Source organism: Lemur catta, chromosome 9 (genome assembly GCF_020740605.2).
Source record: "Lemur catta isolate mLemCat1 chromosome 9, mLemCat1.pri, whole genome shotgun sequence".
Taxonomy (NCBI): domain Eukaryota; kingdom Metazoa; phylum Chordata; class Mammalia; order Primates; family Lemuridae; genus Lemur; species Lemur catta.
The window spans coordinates 41,317,397-41,334,295 of record NC_059136.1 but is presented as its reverse complement, the minus strand read 5'-3'; the positions used below and the strand labels follow the sequence as shown (position 1 = coordinate 41,334,295).

The 16,899-nt window shown below is 40.1% G+C and overlaps 1 protein-coding gene across 1 annotated transcript in view; it reads right to left on the bottom strand.

The window, feature by feature from the left end:
* Positions 1-16,899, bottom strand: part of SNTB1 (syntrophin beta 1) — a 240,935-nt gene that overhangs the window by 119,410 nt on the left and 104,626 nt on the right. Inside the window, exon 2 of the mRNA XM_045561804.1 lies at positions 12,809-13,025. Within this exon, the coding sequence (XP_045417760.1) occupies positions 12,809-13,025 (217 nt within the window). The remainder of the gene's footprint in view (positions 1-12,808; positions 13,026-16,899) is intronic.

Sequence of the window (16,899 nt, the reverse complement as noted above, 5' to 3'; positions counted from 1 at the left end):
CTGCCATTCTTTGCCTTACTCTGTGCTCCAAGACATCAAACTTTATGGACTAAATGGTGTCACTCAGTTTCCCCAGCCTCTGGCTCCCAGTTGTGTGAAGCTGATCGGAAACATCCACAGGAGAGACCAGGACAGAAGAGAAAGGTTGGGGTACTGGCTTGTCCCCAAACCCACACGGGCCACTGTTCCTCTCCCAGGGCTACAGTCCTCTGTAGGTTGCAGTAACTTGCTGCCTTTGCTCCCCAGGCCCAGGGGTAGTAGCAGCTTCCCCCACCCCTACCCTGCTTTGCTAAGCCCTGAGTGCTCCCCCATCACTTGCTGGTGTCTTTAACACAGCACTCTCCTCTGCAAATCATCCCTGCATTAAACATATCTTAGTTAACCCTTCAAGGATAACACCTGTGTCCTGAATGATATCACTGCATTTACCCTTCTGTATTTAGAGATTTCTACGGCTATCCTAAAAACTGTGGCAAATACAACATGCTGCTGTCCCCAACATGCTTGGAAATCCATTTAGGCACATACAACTCAAAACACAGTCATACTCTGACTCTCAATCTACACGATATCTCCAAAGGCATAAGTCTTTCCTATGCCTCTACCTACCTCCACCCTCCACCCACACACACCTGACCTCAGTCCCATTTACTCAGGGCCAGTAATAATTAGTGGCCAGATGTGTGGCTGATCATGGCTCTGCTTCCATGGATGACTGGGCAAAATTAACTCGGGACTCCTACTTTTCCCTCATGCCTCCAAGCCCATTTTATCACCAACTCCTGCAGATTCTATCTCTTCAAGTCTCTTAAATGCATCCAACTTCTCTTCAGTATCACTGTCCTACCCTAGTAAAAGATTCCAGGATTGTATTTCAACTGAACTTCTACAACATCCCCCTCTGTGGTCCCCCAGCCTCCAGTCCTCCTGAAGTCTACACCTTACCTTGCAGCCAGAGTGATATTTTTACATCACTCCACCTTCACACTCCTCCTAGGATAAAGTCCAAGCCACAGAGTGGTTTAGCCCTAATCGTGGCAACTTCTCCAGACTCATCTTCGATATATTTCTTCTTATAAATTGCTCCAAAAAAACTAAACTTCTTCCAATTCTTCAACAGAACCATGTTTTTTCTTTTTTTTTTCTTTTTTTTTTTAAGACTAGTCAAGTGCAGTAGTGAGGAGGGGGAAAATAGTAGAACAAAGAGTTCAATCTGTAACTGACTGTGAACAATCAAGTGAGATAACTCACTACCTTCGGACCAGCCGGAGAACCATGTTTTTTCTTGCCTTGGTGCCTATACTTACACTAGTTCCTTTTCCAGGAATACCCTCCATGTCTTCCTACCCCGACCTTTGACTTGCCTAACTTCTCTTTTATGATTCAAGTCTCAGCATAGACATCACTTGCTCTGAGAATCATTCCCTGCTGCCAATATCCACCCCTCTGCAAAAACAGAACTTTGGATTAGGTGCTTTTCCTGTGAGGGAGCCTCCACAGCATCCTTTACTTCTCTCGTGGTCTTTCTATGATACTGCTTTGTAATGACCCACTTACTGGTAGATATTCCCTGCTGGCGGTAAGCTATCTCAGGGCAAGGACTCCGTCACTGCTATAGCTTCGGCAGCCAGCAAAGAACCTGGATGATAAAACTATCTATTTAACAGTTGAAACTTAGCAAAAGGAGAGAAATCTCAAATCCGGTTTAGCATACCAACAATATCAAAATTCCTATTTCAATATCATTTATGAACAAAGGGAGTACCTGTCAATAGACACATGCCCTATATGTCCATGTAGGTGTTGTCCTAAATGTATTTGCAGAGCTCTGTGCCCCAAACCCATTCTCCACTAAGGAAAACAAAATTTCACACGTGTCAAAAGAAGGGAGGGCAGAGGTCTCTCTGTAAAGGCCCCTCTCCCTTTGTAGAAACGCCAGGTAGGTGATGCCTGCTTGAACAGAACATGCTCGCATGATAGCATTGGAGTTATTTTCAGAGGCTTCATTATCTCACAGCTGGAAAATTCTGGGGCAGCTTTTTGCAAACCAAATGGAGTTCAATTAATGTATCAAGAGCAAAGACCTATATCGAGACCTATATATTGAGAGTCAATGTTAGCAAAAATACGTTAGCACCCAGCTGGTCAAGTTCAACCTCTCTGAGTGCTCCTACAAGAGGGGAGAATGCAATTTGCCCAGAATGGTGCTTAGAGGTGCAGGAATGGGCTCAAATGAACTCAGAGGAGCTGTGCATTGATGAAATCACGGGCCCATGCTTGGGGAGCCCTCTCCTCAACTCTTTTTCTCAAGATAAACCAGAGATAGTTAAATTCCTTTTTTAACTAGCTTACCGTTGCCAGTAAAACCTTATTAATTCATACACACTGATTAAAAATGTATGATAATTAGCATGAATGCTGAAGTTTATCTATGGGAAAATAGATTTTTGTAAAAATAACAAGGCTATGAAAATATTTTTTAAGTTCATTAAAATGAAGCTTTTGTGCACTTTGTTGTATGGAAAGATGAAAATTATGCACGGATTCTTATTGGGAAAACCATAGTGGCTTGGCCATTCATGTTAATCTCCCCTCCCTTCAAGATTCCAGTAAAAAGGCAGTAAAATAGGTCTAAACCCACAAGAGGCAAAGGTTCAGTATGTGTTTGAAAGACAGACAGCAATAAGCTGGGGAACTGATTCTGAAGAGTGGAGGAAGAACAGAAGTTATAAAGTGCCGCAGAGTGGATTTCAGCCAGGTGTGAGCCCCTTGGCTTTGCATAACCTCCAGAGAGAAGGTTGGGGGGGACACAGGGCTGAAAATAAGGACCCTATGTGAAGTCTTCATGCAGAGTGTTGGGACTCTCAGAATACTGGCAAATGGGTGTTCTCCCCACTCTCCATCCCCAGCTTACACCCATAAAAAGAGATGGAATTATTCTCCCCTAAGTAACTGAACAGACCCAGAGAAAACTTACAAACACCAACATCTGCAGAACTGGAAGGGCTTTCTTAGTAAGCCTGGCTTGCTGAGCTATAACTCTGCAAGCATTCTCACCAATGGACAAGCCCAAGCCCCCCCACGGGTTCCAATGGACTTCTCAGTCTCTCAGTCTAAAAAAGGAACAGATGGCAAAGGATCACTAGACATTTGAGGAAAACCTTTGGTAGGGAAGATAAAGATCCAAACAAACAAACAGAAAAATAATAAATGGAGAAACAAAAAGCATAAAGAAAAATAAGCAAAACCTATTAATATTCTCCAAGATTAACAGAAAATATTGCATCCATAAAACAAGAACAAACTTCTACAAAAAGGGAGCATTCAGAAAGCACAAAGAGCTAAAATAGGATAGCCAAAATGTAAACAAAATATAGTCATGAGAAGGATCAAAAAATAAAGTAAGAAAAATGTGATATAAGCAACAGGGAAAGAAACAGACTTAAGAAAATCAATCCAGGGGGTCCAATATCATTTCAACAAGACATGTAGAGAGAGATCACAGAGAAAACAGAGAGGAGGACATTATAAAACAAATAATGTGAGCAAATTTCCCTGATCTCAGACATGAGTCTCTAGGTTGGGGCTGTAAAATAAATTACAAACACCTACCGCTTAAAAAAATAAATAAAGCTCTTAGACCTATTTGAATTTTAAACTACCTGCCTTTATTATTTTGATAACATTTAAAATTTTATTTAAAATAACTTTAAAAAGGGAGTGTCTGACCTACTTTGTTAGGTTTGTTATGAATGCTACGAGGCGATGCCTCCTCACTTTGTCTCACTTGCTAGGTGCATTTAGAAATAATACCACTATTTAGGACTTGTTTCCTGTTTCAAATCTCTAACTCATTCAACCCCAACCTTCCTGAACTTCCCCTTCCCAACCACCTTTAAAATGACTGTTGAAATGTTACTCTATATTTCACTTCCTGTATTACTCAATTGCAGAATGTGAGCACTGTTGAATCCAAGACCAAGATCACCTCTCTTTTTTATACAGACCCTTTCTACAGTAACAAAGTGTTTCACTTGGGGTTGTCTAAGTGAGAAGTAACACAGACAGATAGATAGATGGATTTCTGGCTGGCTGGACAGATAGATAGATAGACAGACAGACAGATAGATAGATAGATACATAGATAAAGCATGACCAAAATGGTGCTCCTGGGAGTAGAGGAAAGTCCATAATTTCAAATGGAAGAAGTAAATCATGCAAAAGACAATACTCATTTTTTTTTGTTTGTTTGCTTTTAGCTTTAAATCTGATGGTAAAAGTTTGACTTCTTTTTTTAAATTAGTTGGAAAAATAGAACATTGACTTTTGTTCATGTTATACATAGCCAATTACAAGCAATTCCATTGCCATGTTTTAGGAGGTTTCCAATTCCAGAAAAGTGATGGTCTATACAAATTCAGGAACATTTCTGCTACTAATATCTGATTTTGCTAGATAAAGCATAATAAGAAAAGTTTGCTTGTGTATGTTTTAATGAAATGCTGATCTTACAAGAAAGAAAAAGAAACTCCTAGGCGTCAAAAAAGGTGCAGGGTGTGAGTAATTAAGCTGATCATAGGCATCTCTGGCAAAGTGGGGTGGGGTGGGGTTGTGGCAGGTGGCTGGTAGTGGGCTGGTAGTGGTGGATGGGCTGAGCACTTGGAATGTGACACACAGATGATAGTTAAGGCATTGAGAGCCCATGAGTTGGGAAACTGGAACTAAGTTCCCTGCAAAGAGCCAGAATTTCAAAAGGCTTAAAAACCTCCGTGAAAAAATGCCTTACAAAAGAATCTGTGCTCAACAGTTTGGCAACATGACCCGGAAAGTTCTTTCTGCTGGGCTCGGAGTAGAGAGGGAACAAAAAAAACAACAAAATTCCCCTTCCCTTGTGCCCAGTAATGAAGATATTTTGACTGAAAGCTACATTTATGCCATGGTTATCTTGCCAGGAATTAGAGTATATTTACATTAAGTCATCTCATCATAACATCCGTCATACACAGTCAATATTATTAGCCACATTTTGCAGAAAATGTCTTAGTCTGTACTGCTATAATAAAATACCTTAGAATGAGTAATTTACAAACAACATAAATTATTGCTTACCATTCTGGAGGCTGGAAAGTCAAAGATCAAAGCACTAACAAATTCGGTATCTGGTGAGAGCCTGTTCCTCATAAATAGCACCTATTACCTGTCCTCACCTGGTGGAAGGGGGAAACAGGCTCCCTTCAGCCTCTTTAATAAGGGCACTAATCCCATTCATGAGGGGTTGGCCTTATGACCTAATTGCCTTCCAAGGGCCTACCTCTTAATATTATTACATTGGAGATTAGTTTTCAACATTTGAATTTTGAAAGAACACAAACATTCAAATCATTGCAGAGAAAGATATCAGTGAGACTGGATAATTTACCTAACGTTAAAGGGAATAAATAACAGAATTGAAACTTAAAGTCATATTTTCTAACTTCAGCTCTGAAGTTTTATTCACTGATATTAGCATGTAGTTAATTTGGACTTCTGTCTTAGATATGCAAAATGTGTCCACTTACTACAGCGCCATTATACATTTAATTTTATAATTTTCTTTTATTTGCAAAATGTAATATCAGTAACAAGCTCTTGGCAATAGTTTCACTTATGAAGCCATCATGATGTGTCCAACAAAGGATGAAGAAAACAGATTCAGAAAATCACATATTCTGTGAGCCACCTAACTAACAGGAGAAGCACTTTTCACAAACAAAGGCTTACAGAAGAGAAGAGACAGATATAAATACCTCGTGAATCTTCATTCTGGATGCATTAAAGGAGGGAATTTTTCAATAGTATTCAAAGTTTAATGAGCACAGCTGAGAGTTCTCTATAAGACATGGAGGGGGCAATAATGTGCCCCTGAACACTGGAAAAAGGAGGAAATAAGGCCAATCTAGTCAAACGATTACTCTTTCGTTGGTAGCCACCAAAGACAATCCGTATATAAATTTCTAACTAAAGTATTTGGGACCATCTAAAGCTCTGAATAAGGTGATATGAGAGCAACTTCAAGGAGCCAGGACTAGAAAGTGATTAAATTTGATAAGCAAAAACCAAATCCACTGTTCTGCTACCCATGTGAACTGAAAGGGGTAAATTAGCCATGAAAGGACAGGGGAGAACCACATGGGAAACCCCAGGCTATTTATGTACAGCTCAAAGGAGAGAGAATTTGGCAGAGCAGATATTTACATAATGGTCACCTTGGCAAGGTTCTCCCCATCTGGAAGGGAGGCCTTTCAGCTTCCTTGTCTAAAATACGCTTAAGGTCCATTAGTACCCCTTGTATTGATTCCACACTCACCAAATAACTTTCATGAAATTAGTTTCTCACATAGTTTGCCTACATGGAGAGAATGTATGGCTTAGGCCACCTTGAAAGTTCATATTGTTTGAGTTACTTTGTGTTCTGCTTATGCTAATATTTACATTTGTCTTCCAATAGAGCCTGCCCATAATCGGAAGACATACAGATCCTCCCATGTGAGCATTTCCACCTGCTTGACAACTGCGTCGTGCTCATTATAAGTGAATTCCGGCTGTTAGGTTAACGTGAGTCAACCTCTTAAAGATGGATCCACTCTCACCATAACCATTCAGTCAAGTTTCTGATCCTCGGTGGCTGAAGCTCAGCTGCTAGATTGTGGTGATGTCACTGATGGTATTTTGTGTCATCATATCCAGGTGTCCCACAGCTGCAGTCTCCAAACCCTGGTACTGGTCTGTGGCCTGTTAGAAACTGGGCCGCACAGCAGGAGATGCGCAGCCAGCTAGTGAGTGAAGCTTAACCTGCATTTACAGCCACTCTCCATCACTCGCATCACCGCCTGAGCTCCACCTCCCGTCAGATCAGTGGTGGCATTCGATTCTCACAGGAGCACAAACCCTACTGTAAACTGCACATGTGAGGGAGCTCGGTTGCGCGTTCCTTCTGAGAATCTAATGCCTGATGATCTGAGGCAGGGCTGAGGTGGTGATGCTAGTGCTGGGGAGCAGCTGCAAACACAGGTTATCATTAGCAGAGAGGTTGCATTGTGGTGAGTTGTATAATTATTTCATTATATATTACAATGTAAACAGAAATAAAGTGCACAAAAAATGTAATGTGCTTGAATCATCCCGAAACTATCCCCCTGCCCCTGCCTGCTCTGTGGAAGAACTGTCTTCCGTGAAGCTGGTCCCTGGTGCCAAAAAGGTCCAGGACTGCTGTCCTATAGGACTTACCAGGTCACACCCCTCTGAATCACAGTGTGCTTAGTGCAGCTTTTCCAATTGAAACCAGGACAGCGCCTTCTGTGAATTTCTCATTTGTGCACCATAAATGGAGATGCACATTGTTTTACAAGGAAGATCATGTATACCTCTCCATAATTTAACCACAAAATTCTACAGTGGACTCTGTTACGTGGCAGTACACATAGTCATGACTAAAGCCTCATAAACCGTCCATGGTGATACAGCTGCCCTCAGTCCAGTACAGGCTTGGTTAATGGATTGTCCTAGCTTCTTTAACTTTCCTACATCTGTCAGGAAAGAACTACGCCTTTATTTATTTTCTTATTCCCAAGGCTATATAGTGGACAATTTTTTTAAAAGAAAATCTTGAAGTGGTAAAAATATAAAAAATGGACACATAAATATACTATTCAAAAAATATTTTTGAATGCCAAAGTCTAGAAAGCTGGAGTATTAAAATGAAAATGCCAGGAGCCCCACATCTCAAGGGGCTTAGGAACTGGGCAGGCATGTAAGAAAAAAATTGCAAGTCATTATAAAGGATGCCACAATGGATGGATTAAACACGAGATGTACTGAGACATTAATGTCCAAGAAGATTGACTGCCCTGAGGCTTAAAGGGTGAGTACGAGACTGTCAGGAAGGCAACTGTAGGAAGTACACAAATTATTTAAGGGTTGCTGGAACATAAAGGATGAGGTGGGGAGGAGTTGGACAATTAGGAGAGATCCTAAACACAATGGGTTCTTATGCAATACTGAGGAGTTTAGATATTAGTGCAGGCGACAAGGAGCCATTTTGACCAAGTGGGTAAACTTTGAATGTTTGACACCCCCTTGGCTAGCTATGTATACAGTAGATGGTGGGGGTGAGGGAAAGAGTGAACTGGAAACAAAGCACACAGTAGGACATATGTCCAAGTACTCTGAAGGACTAGAATTTGGTCCTGGACCACGGCTTGTGGCTGTGAAGGCAAAGAGTTGAATATGAAAATCAAGAGATATTTAAGAGGTAGCATAAAAAAAACTTGTTGTAATCATTGACAGCCACTAGCAGGAACATATTCTTGTGGATTCAGTGCCTGCTGGGTGACCTTTTTCACTGAAAGAGCAGCAATCCTGCCTGCTGTTCTATGGCTGTTTCTATTTGAGAAATGGAACATTAGAGTTTTTAATGCAAACGGTAAGCAGCTGTGTGTCACCAACTGCAGGGATTAGCTCCGAGGTGCTGTGGCATTTGTCATCAGTTCTCAGGTTTTAGCACCTAGGAGACCATTAACTCCTGGCCAAGGTGCATACAGTTCAGGTGAGCTGTTCTGCCAGGTGCTGAAGTTGGAGGCAATGGGAGTAATGATTCGGAAATTGGGCTTGGTGTCAGCTAGGTCTGGATTTGAATCCCAGATCTACTGTTTGCTTCAACTCTCATGTCTCAGCTAAGTCTCATTGTCTATAAAGGGAGAGAAGAATACCTGGTACCTAGGATGGCTTTTTTGGATTAAATGAGATTCTTGCTTAAAGTCATGCATAAAGGGTGGATCTAACATTTCACTGTGGGTCTGACTCCACAGTTCACACTCTCTCTTTATGCCTCTTTCTCTTTTATATTTACTATATGCATTATTTTAATTATTATTTACTTTTAAGAAATGCTGCAATTTTAGTTTATACTTCCTCTTTGACCCAAGAGTTATTTTATAGAGAGCTTTTAAAGACCCATCAAAAAGGCTTTCTGTGGTTTGGTTTTGTTATTGATTCTCTATTTTTATTCCACTGTCATCAGAGGATATTGTTTGTATTATTTCTACCTTATGGAACTTGTTGCATTTGCTTTGTGACCTAATCTATAGTTAATTTTGTGAATGTTCTTTGTGGACTTGAAAAGAAAGTATAATATTCTCTATTATCAGGGTACAAAGTTTGCCATGTATCCAGATCCACCTTATTATTTATGTTGTTTGGGTCTTCTATATCCTTACAGCGAGTTGCCCTTTATCCACAGTTTTGGTTACCTGACGTCAACCATGGTCCAAAATAAGTAAGAATGATAAAATATTTTGAGAGAGAAAGAGAGCGAGAAGAGAGAGCACATTAACATAACTTTTGTTATAGTATATTGTTATAATTGAATATAGTATATATAGGGCTGGGTACTATCTGTGGTTTCAGGCAGCCACTGGGGGTCTTGGAACATATCCCCCATGGATAAGAGAGGAATTGTATTTACCCTTTTTTCTCCATTTGAGAGTGGTATATGTTAAATCTAGGGTCCCCATCCCCCGGGGCCGAAGACCGATACCAGTCTGTGGCCTGTTAGGAACGAAGCCACACAGCGGGAGGTGAGTGGTGGGCAACCAAACGAAGGCCACCCCTCCCCCCAGCCCCCATCCTTGGAAAAATTGTCTTCCATGAAACCAGTCCCTGGTGCCAAAAAAGTTAGGGACTGCTAATATCTGATTATGTTTCTGCTTTTTTTTTTTTTTTGAGACAAGGTGTTGCTGTGTCACCCAGGCTAGAGTACAGTGGCATCATCATAGCTCACTGCAACTTCAAACTCCTGGGCTCAAGCGATCCTCCTGCCTTGGCCACCAGAGTAGCTGAATCTACAGGTGTTCACCACCACACCTGGATAATTTTTCTATTTTTTGTAGAGGTGGGGTTTTGTTCTTGCTCAGGCTGGTCTGGAACTCCTGGCCTCAAGCAATCCTCCTGCCTCAGCCTCCCAAAGTGCTAGGATTACAGGCATGAGCCACCACGCTTGGCCTATTTCTTCTTGAATCTTCTGCAGTTTCTGCTATAAGGGTTGCTGCTATGTTACTTGGTATGAATTCATAACTACTGAACGTTCCTTGTGAACTCTGGCCTTCAGCATAAATCAATTCTTTCTTGTCTTATTTTATGCTTTTCAGCCTGCCTTTTACTTTGTCTTATATCAAGATCAAAACAGATGTTCTTTGTTGTTGTGAGTTTGCATTTGCCTTGTATGCTTTTGCCCATCCTGTATTTTTCAATTTTTAAAAATGCTTTGTGTTAGCAAAAACTCTTGCATTCAGCATACAGTTGAGTTTTGCAGATTACATGTTTCTGACTGGTATACTATACTCTTCCCAGCATATAACTGGAGTTCCATAAAGTATTTGTTTCCTTTTTCTTCTCTTTTCTTTTCTTCCTCAACTAGGGGAAAGCCTCACCTAGGCTCCTAATCTTGCTAGCAGCATTTGTGACCCATCTGGACCTGAAGTCCCCTCTGAACCATCCGGCTTAGTGGGATTCTCATTTTCAGTTCTGCCCACTTGTTCTTACACCCGACATGGGAGGCCCTACATGTCCTCATCAATGGTGAACTGGAAGAGCATCCATATAAAAATTTAAAAACGCATTCTCCTCTGCTGGCTTGACACACAGACTGAGGTTTCCAATATTTGTATTAATGCCTGATGTCTCCCAAAATATTCTTTAAAATATAATTAAATGACCTGGGAATAATGTTATATCACTTAAGTCCACTGCTGGAAGAAACCCTATAAATCATCTACTCGAACTTTCTCCGTTTCTGTGATACCCCAATAAGTTCTCTAGTCTTGTTTGCATTTTGCTGGAAATGGTTAACTGACACTGTCACCCATTCTATAGGCATGGGTTTGAAGCCCGGCTATACCATATAATAGCTGTATGACAATGGGAACTTATATAAGCAATCTTAGCCTCAAGTTTTTATCTGTAGCATGGGGACAATTATAGAAACTCAGAGGGCTGTCAAGAGGACTGAGCACGGTTACAAATTCAAAGATCAGACATGTAATGTAAACAACCAGGCTGGTAGTTAATTGAGTACCCTGGTATAAGGTAGTAGGAGTGATGAGGAGAGTTCATTCTCTTGTCAAAGGAGAAACCTCTGCTGGGCTGCCGTATATTGGAGCCCTGCTTGCATCATTGTGGGCCCAATAATATTATTAGTTCCTCCAATTTTTCTAAAAAAGCAAAACCTGGATAATTTGAAATTTGCCAATTATTCACTATGGCAACTAATTCAAATTTCTTTAAAACACTTGACAAACCATTGAAAACACATATCTCTGGGCTGGGTATACCTGTAACCTGCCGCTTTGCGGTCTCTGGTCTAAATAATTATAATAATGCCTAGCATAGGAAAGGCATTCAATGAATCGTGAATTCATCACATCTGAAACCTTTCACATCAGATTCTTGGGAAAAAGGACTTGTTTGATTGGGTGGGTGAGAGGGCAGGGATGAGGAGACTCGAGAGTAACGAGGACATCAACTGCAGGCTCAGGAAATCAGCAGAAATCATGGGGGAATGAAACAGAACAGAGTGAGAGAGGATCAGTGATGAACTCTGCCTCCTTCCCAGTCGGCCTGTTCTGACTCCTCTTTTGCTCATACTTGCTGGCTCTCTCGTAAAACTGGCCAATCCCAGTGCAGATATAACTGACATAGGAGCTGTGGGTGAACAGGGTGGTAAGACCCTGCAGCTGGCTAGAGCCAGAAAGACCCTAGAGCTTCCACAGGGTGAGTTCACTGGGATGAGAACAGAAAAGACACTGAGCTGGGAGCCAAGGAAGCGACTTTCTCTCTGCCCCTATTCCCTTTGCCTTTTCCCCACCAGCAACTCTGAACCTAGCCAAATACTTCCTACTCGAGTGGGTTGCAGCTGTCCCACACATGTTCTAAATAAGGGCCAGCAGAGCTGTTGCTATTTTTAGCACTTTAATATGGATGCAAAGGTCACCAAGATTCCCTATTAGCTGGCTCAATTCCTCGTTGTTCTCTTTATCTCTCTTATTTTCCTCCAAGATGTATATTTTCTGTTCAAGTGAGTTAAAGTGAGACTTTTGGGGGAAGAGAGACCTCAAATATTTACTTCCTCTTGGCGGGACTCCTTATAATTGCCACGGGTTGGGTGATATATTTGTCCTGTGGCATGCAAAGTCATGTGCAGACTTCAGGAAACAGCACTCCAGGCTTGGACCAAAGCAACTCCTTTTTCTCTTTTGAGCATAAAAAGCAGTTTAGAGTAGAAAATATAATATCTTCAAGGCTTCTCTCATCTAACCCTCCTCAGTTGAGGGCACTGAGGCCCAGAGAGGCTAATTTGCTTATTACTATCTAATATTAATAAGAAATATTACTAGAGCTTATATTTCCTGTGCTAATCACTTCAGATTGATTTCCTCATTTAATCCTTACAACACAATAAGGTATCTATTTCAATGATTCCAGTGTTGCACATGACAAAACTCAGATTCAGTAGTTTGAGAAACTTGCCCAAAGTCACATAGACCAGCAATGAGCACAGAAAGATATTCAGGATCCTGATTCTAGTTCACCTCTTTCCAGAACCAGAGCTCGGTGCACAGATTCACACGCACGCAGTGTCAGCACGGCCCTTTCACGCTAGTCTTTGGAAACCGCGGAGCGTCTTCAGAGCACGAGCACGGCCTGGCAAAAGCCCCCACTTGACCTTCCAGGCCAAGGAGCTGCTGAGACGGGAGGGGCATTGCAGCCTCCTTACCTGTTCTCGGGGTCCGCCAAGGCCAGACTCCGAGTGACGTAGCACATTTTGAGGGGGATGCTTTTCCGGTCTCTATGGAAGGAGAAGGACTGCGATGACAGAGGGTCTGATGAGCTTCCCCCTAACCGAGGGGATTCAGGCGGCGGCGTTTCCCACCCGATCTCGGACACTGGGGATCCTTTCTTCACATAGGGCGTGGCTTCTCGCATGTACTTCACTGCAAGCAAAAAGACAGCAAGCGCTTTTAAGTACATCAAGGCTGAATTTCTGGAAAGTCTGATTGTGTTTTTGAAAGAAACTTGCTTTGGATAAGCTCTTAATACGGAACCTCTTAAATTCTGAACAAGATTCAGAATTTCTGTTCTTCTCAACATAATTATCCTATTACTTAGATTATATACCACCATGGATCTTAGAACTTGCTATTATGATATCCTACAGTTGAGAATTGCTTCTAGCTTTTTTCAGCTGGGACAACTTCTGTTTTTCCTGATTAGGAAAAAGGCTGGAAACAAATGGGCAGAGAGTAAGAAAGCAAAACTTAGGCTAAAAGACATATTATTCGACATAGATGTAAGCAATCCGGAAGCCACATTCACTACCCATGACGCTGTATTTCTGTTGGGAAGCAAGGATAGAGCTTTCAATTCAATAGTGCTAAGAACTTATACACAAAGAAATATTAATACATATAATAACACATTTTGTATGTAGAGGCCTTTGTGATTTCAGGGTAGAAAAGCTCTCTTAAAAAGGTACAAATACTTGAGTCACAGCTATAAGCGTGCCCATCACAAAATGTTTAAAAAGGCACAAATAGCACAAACTACAAAGATTGTGCAATAATCTAACTTAAAACAATTTCTGTCAGGGAAAATAATATAAGAAAATAAAAAGCCAATCTATAGATTCAGAAGAGATAGTCATAAAACATAATCATGTATATAAAAATAAAAAATAGACAAACTGAAGAAAAAATAGATCTGGTATACTGAGAAATTCACAGGAGAGGGAAATAGAATGTTCAACAAATAAAAGGTTCTTCCATCTCATTAGTAATCAAAGAAATGACAATACAGAGATCAGATAAAATTCTATTTTTTCAGTATTTAATTGGCATTTTATTTCTAGCACTGAAGCCAGTTTGGTTTTCTCCTTTCTCTTCACAGAATCTTTCATCATGTTTGCCTGAAGGCATATGAATTTCTCTGCTTTTACAATCTAGTCTCCTTGTCAGTCTCTGTCTTCTTATTGATGATCCTCTTTGACTTTTAGGAAATATGGTGGCCCCTTTTATGGTACAAATTCAAGTAATTTATAAATTATTTTGTAAGATTTTCCTTGAAATAAAATTATATCTTTTTACAATTAAAAAAAGAACACATTTTGTAGTGGCAAGAATTTGTAACAGCAAATGGGGAAATCAATATGAAGTGATTAGCACAGGAAATATAAGCTATAGTAATATTTCTTATTAATATATACTTGTTAAGAGCTGAACACTAGAAACAATCTAAATGTCCACTAAACAAAGAACAGGTTAAATAAACTGTAAGACATCTATATTGTCATTTTTAAAAAATCAGATATAGATAGAAGTGTTGATGTGGAAAGATCTGTAAGATCTCTTATTTGTGGGGGGACAAAGGAGACAGCAGTATATATTACATACTGTAATATCTTTGTGTATAAAATAATAAATATATGTGCTTGTATATCTAGAATTATTTCTGGATAAAGATACAAGAAAATGTTAACAGTAGTTAGCTCTGAGGAATGGAAATAAAAGCCACGATGAAGAAATAGGCCTTTCCTATTCATTTATTACCCTTTTAAAGCATTTTCATGTTTAACCATATGCATGTATTACTGTTATAAAAAATTAAGAAAAGAACAAAAATAACTTAAGAGCCAAGTAAAGTAGACTGAAGTTCTGCTCTTTGATGTTTGCCTTAGTATTAAGAAGTTTTTTTTGCCTATTTGAATTTCATTTGGTCCTTAGCTTTTGAGTTGACAGGGCAATGAGATTCTTGGGACTTCAGTATTCTTCTATCATCCACATATTCTGGTTCCCTGCTGCCTGGGGGGATTTGGCTAAGTCCCTCAGAGGTATCTGTTATTACAAATGGCAGTAGATTGGAATGAGAGCAAACTGGGGGCATGTCCTCCAGATCTTTGATGAGTCGATTCCACAAACTAGTGCCTTCAATGTGCAGGACATGGAGCCAGGAAATGGAGACTACAGAGACAAACAACATGTAGCTTTCATACTCAAGAGTCACAAAATCCTGCATGACTATAGTGGACCTGTTGGTGTCCCATTAGATCCTTTGTACTGTATCCTAGCTGCTGTGTGTTGCCTGAGAACAAATCAAAGCTGCCCCCTGCTCTGCAGAACTGCTCTTGGCCCAGTGGAAGCCAGCAAGCCTGGGAGGCTACAGAGTTGGTGCCCAACTCCCCAGACAGAAACTCTTCTTCTAGGGGATCCAGCTAAGATACGACATAATTATGGCACAAAGCAGAATTAGCTAAATTTTATAACAGGAATAAAGTAGTCTTGGAAGAACCAACGGAAAAAAAAATGGATCTAGGGACATGAAAGACAGGTCAGGTTCACAACAATTTAATAAGCAGATCAAATATACCCAGATGCATGTGATATGGAAATATATTGGGGACTAAATCATAGATATAAAAAATAGCCATATTAATACAAGACAGAGGAGCAGTCATTTAGCACCAACACATATTTTAAAGGCAGATTCTAGCATTGTAAGTGAATATAAGTGTAATTAGGAGGAAACAGCTTCATGGGTTGCCTCAAGCCTCTTAGCACAGGTTGAAGTTACAGAAGGAGAAAGATTATTTATGGACTGTGTATTTTAAGGAATATTACTATTTCTGGGCAATCTATTTAAAGACAAACATAGACAAACCTAAGAACAAATGCAGAAAACTTAGGGGGACATATTTAAGTTGTCTAAATCTGGAATAAATACACCTCTTTTGAAGATATTGAATTTTTTCATCTCTAAAACTATTTTAGTAGAAGCTAGAATACTGCTTATCTTTGTATATTGTAGAATTATACATATTGAAATATAGGAGATTCAAGCATCAGCTGAGATGAATTGAAGATTTTCCTTTGATTGCATTATTACCTTTCTGGCTAGAGTAGGGGATGTGCGTTGTAAGAGTGAGAATCCAGGGAGGCTTCATGGAGTAGATGGCATTTGAACTGGCCTTAAAGAGTTGTTAGGACTTTAAAAAGTTGAGATAAGAATAAGAAACCTTCTTTTATATAACATGCTCTCATTTATAACTTTTATTGCAATTCCATAGGAAAGGTAAGTTGCATCTCAGTTTGGAAGGGGGATAGAGAAAGAACACTTATCATACACTTAATGATGTGCCAAGTATTGCACCAGATTATTTACATATCTTTCCATGCTTAAGCTTCAAAATTACAACCTCATTTTCCACTTTATATATAAGGAAACTAAGGTCTAGAGAAGAAATGGGTAAGGTATCATTCATTTATTGTGTGTCCATGTGTCCACAAGCAATACAAAAATAAATCACTATCCCTTTCAGAGCCTGCTAGGAGGAAATGTCTTGGAGGACTATTCTAATTCTAGTGAACACTAGCAGCTTTATATAGGTGATCCCTTGCAGTTTAATATTATTGTTCACATCAGAACAATGATGTTCAGACATTATGGAGTCACATGGCTAGTAAGCGGTGGAACTAGTTTGATTTCCCAGAAATCATATTCGCTCATGAGTTCTGGCTACACCACTTTGAAGAAGGATGCAAAATGACAAGCTATTAGGTTTAGGCTTTATCCTATAGGCAGTAGTGATAGTCATGGTCTATGAGCAAAAGGGTGGCAGAATCAAAGGTCAGCTTTGAGAGAACTCTTGGAAAGTTAGATCAGATGTACTTAAGGAAGCAAACAAAATATTAGAAGTAGATCTACCAATTCCAGGGCCATAGGTGGTTACTGCCAGAGAGATAACCCAAGCAACACTCTAAATATCCATATAAAGTGCAAGGAATTCCAGACATGTGTGGTTTGATCCACTCAAGG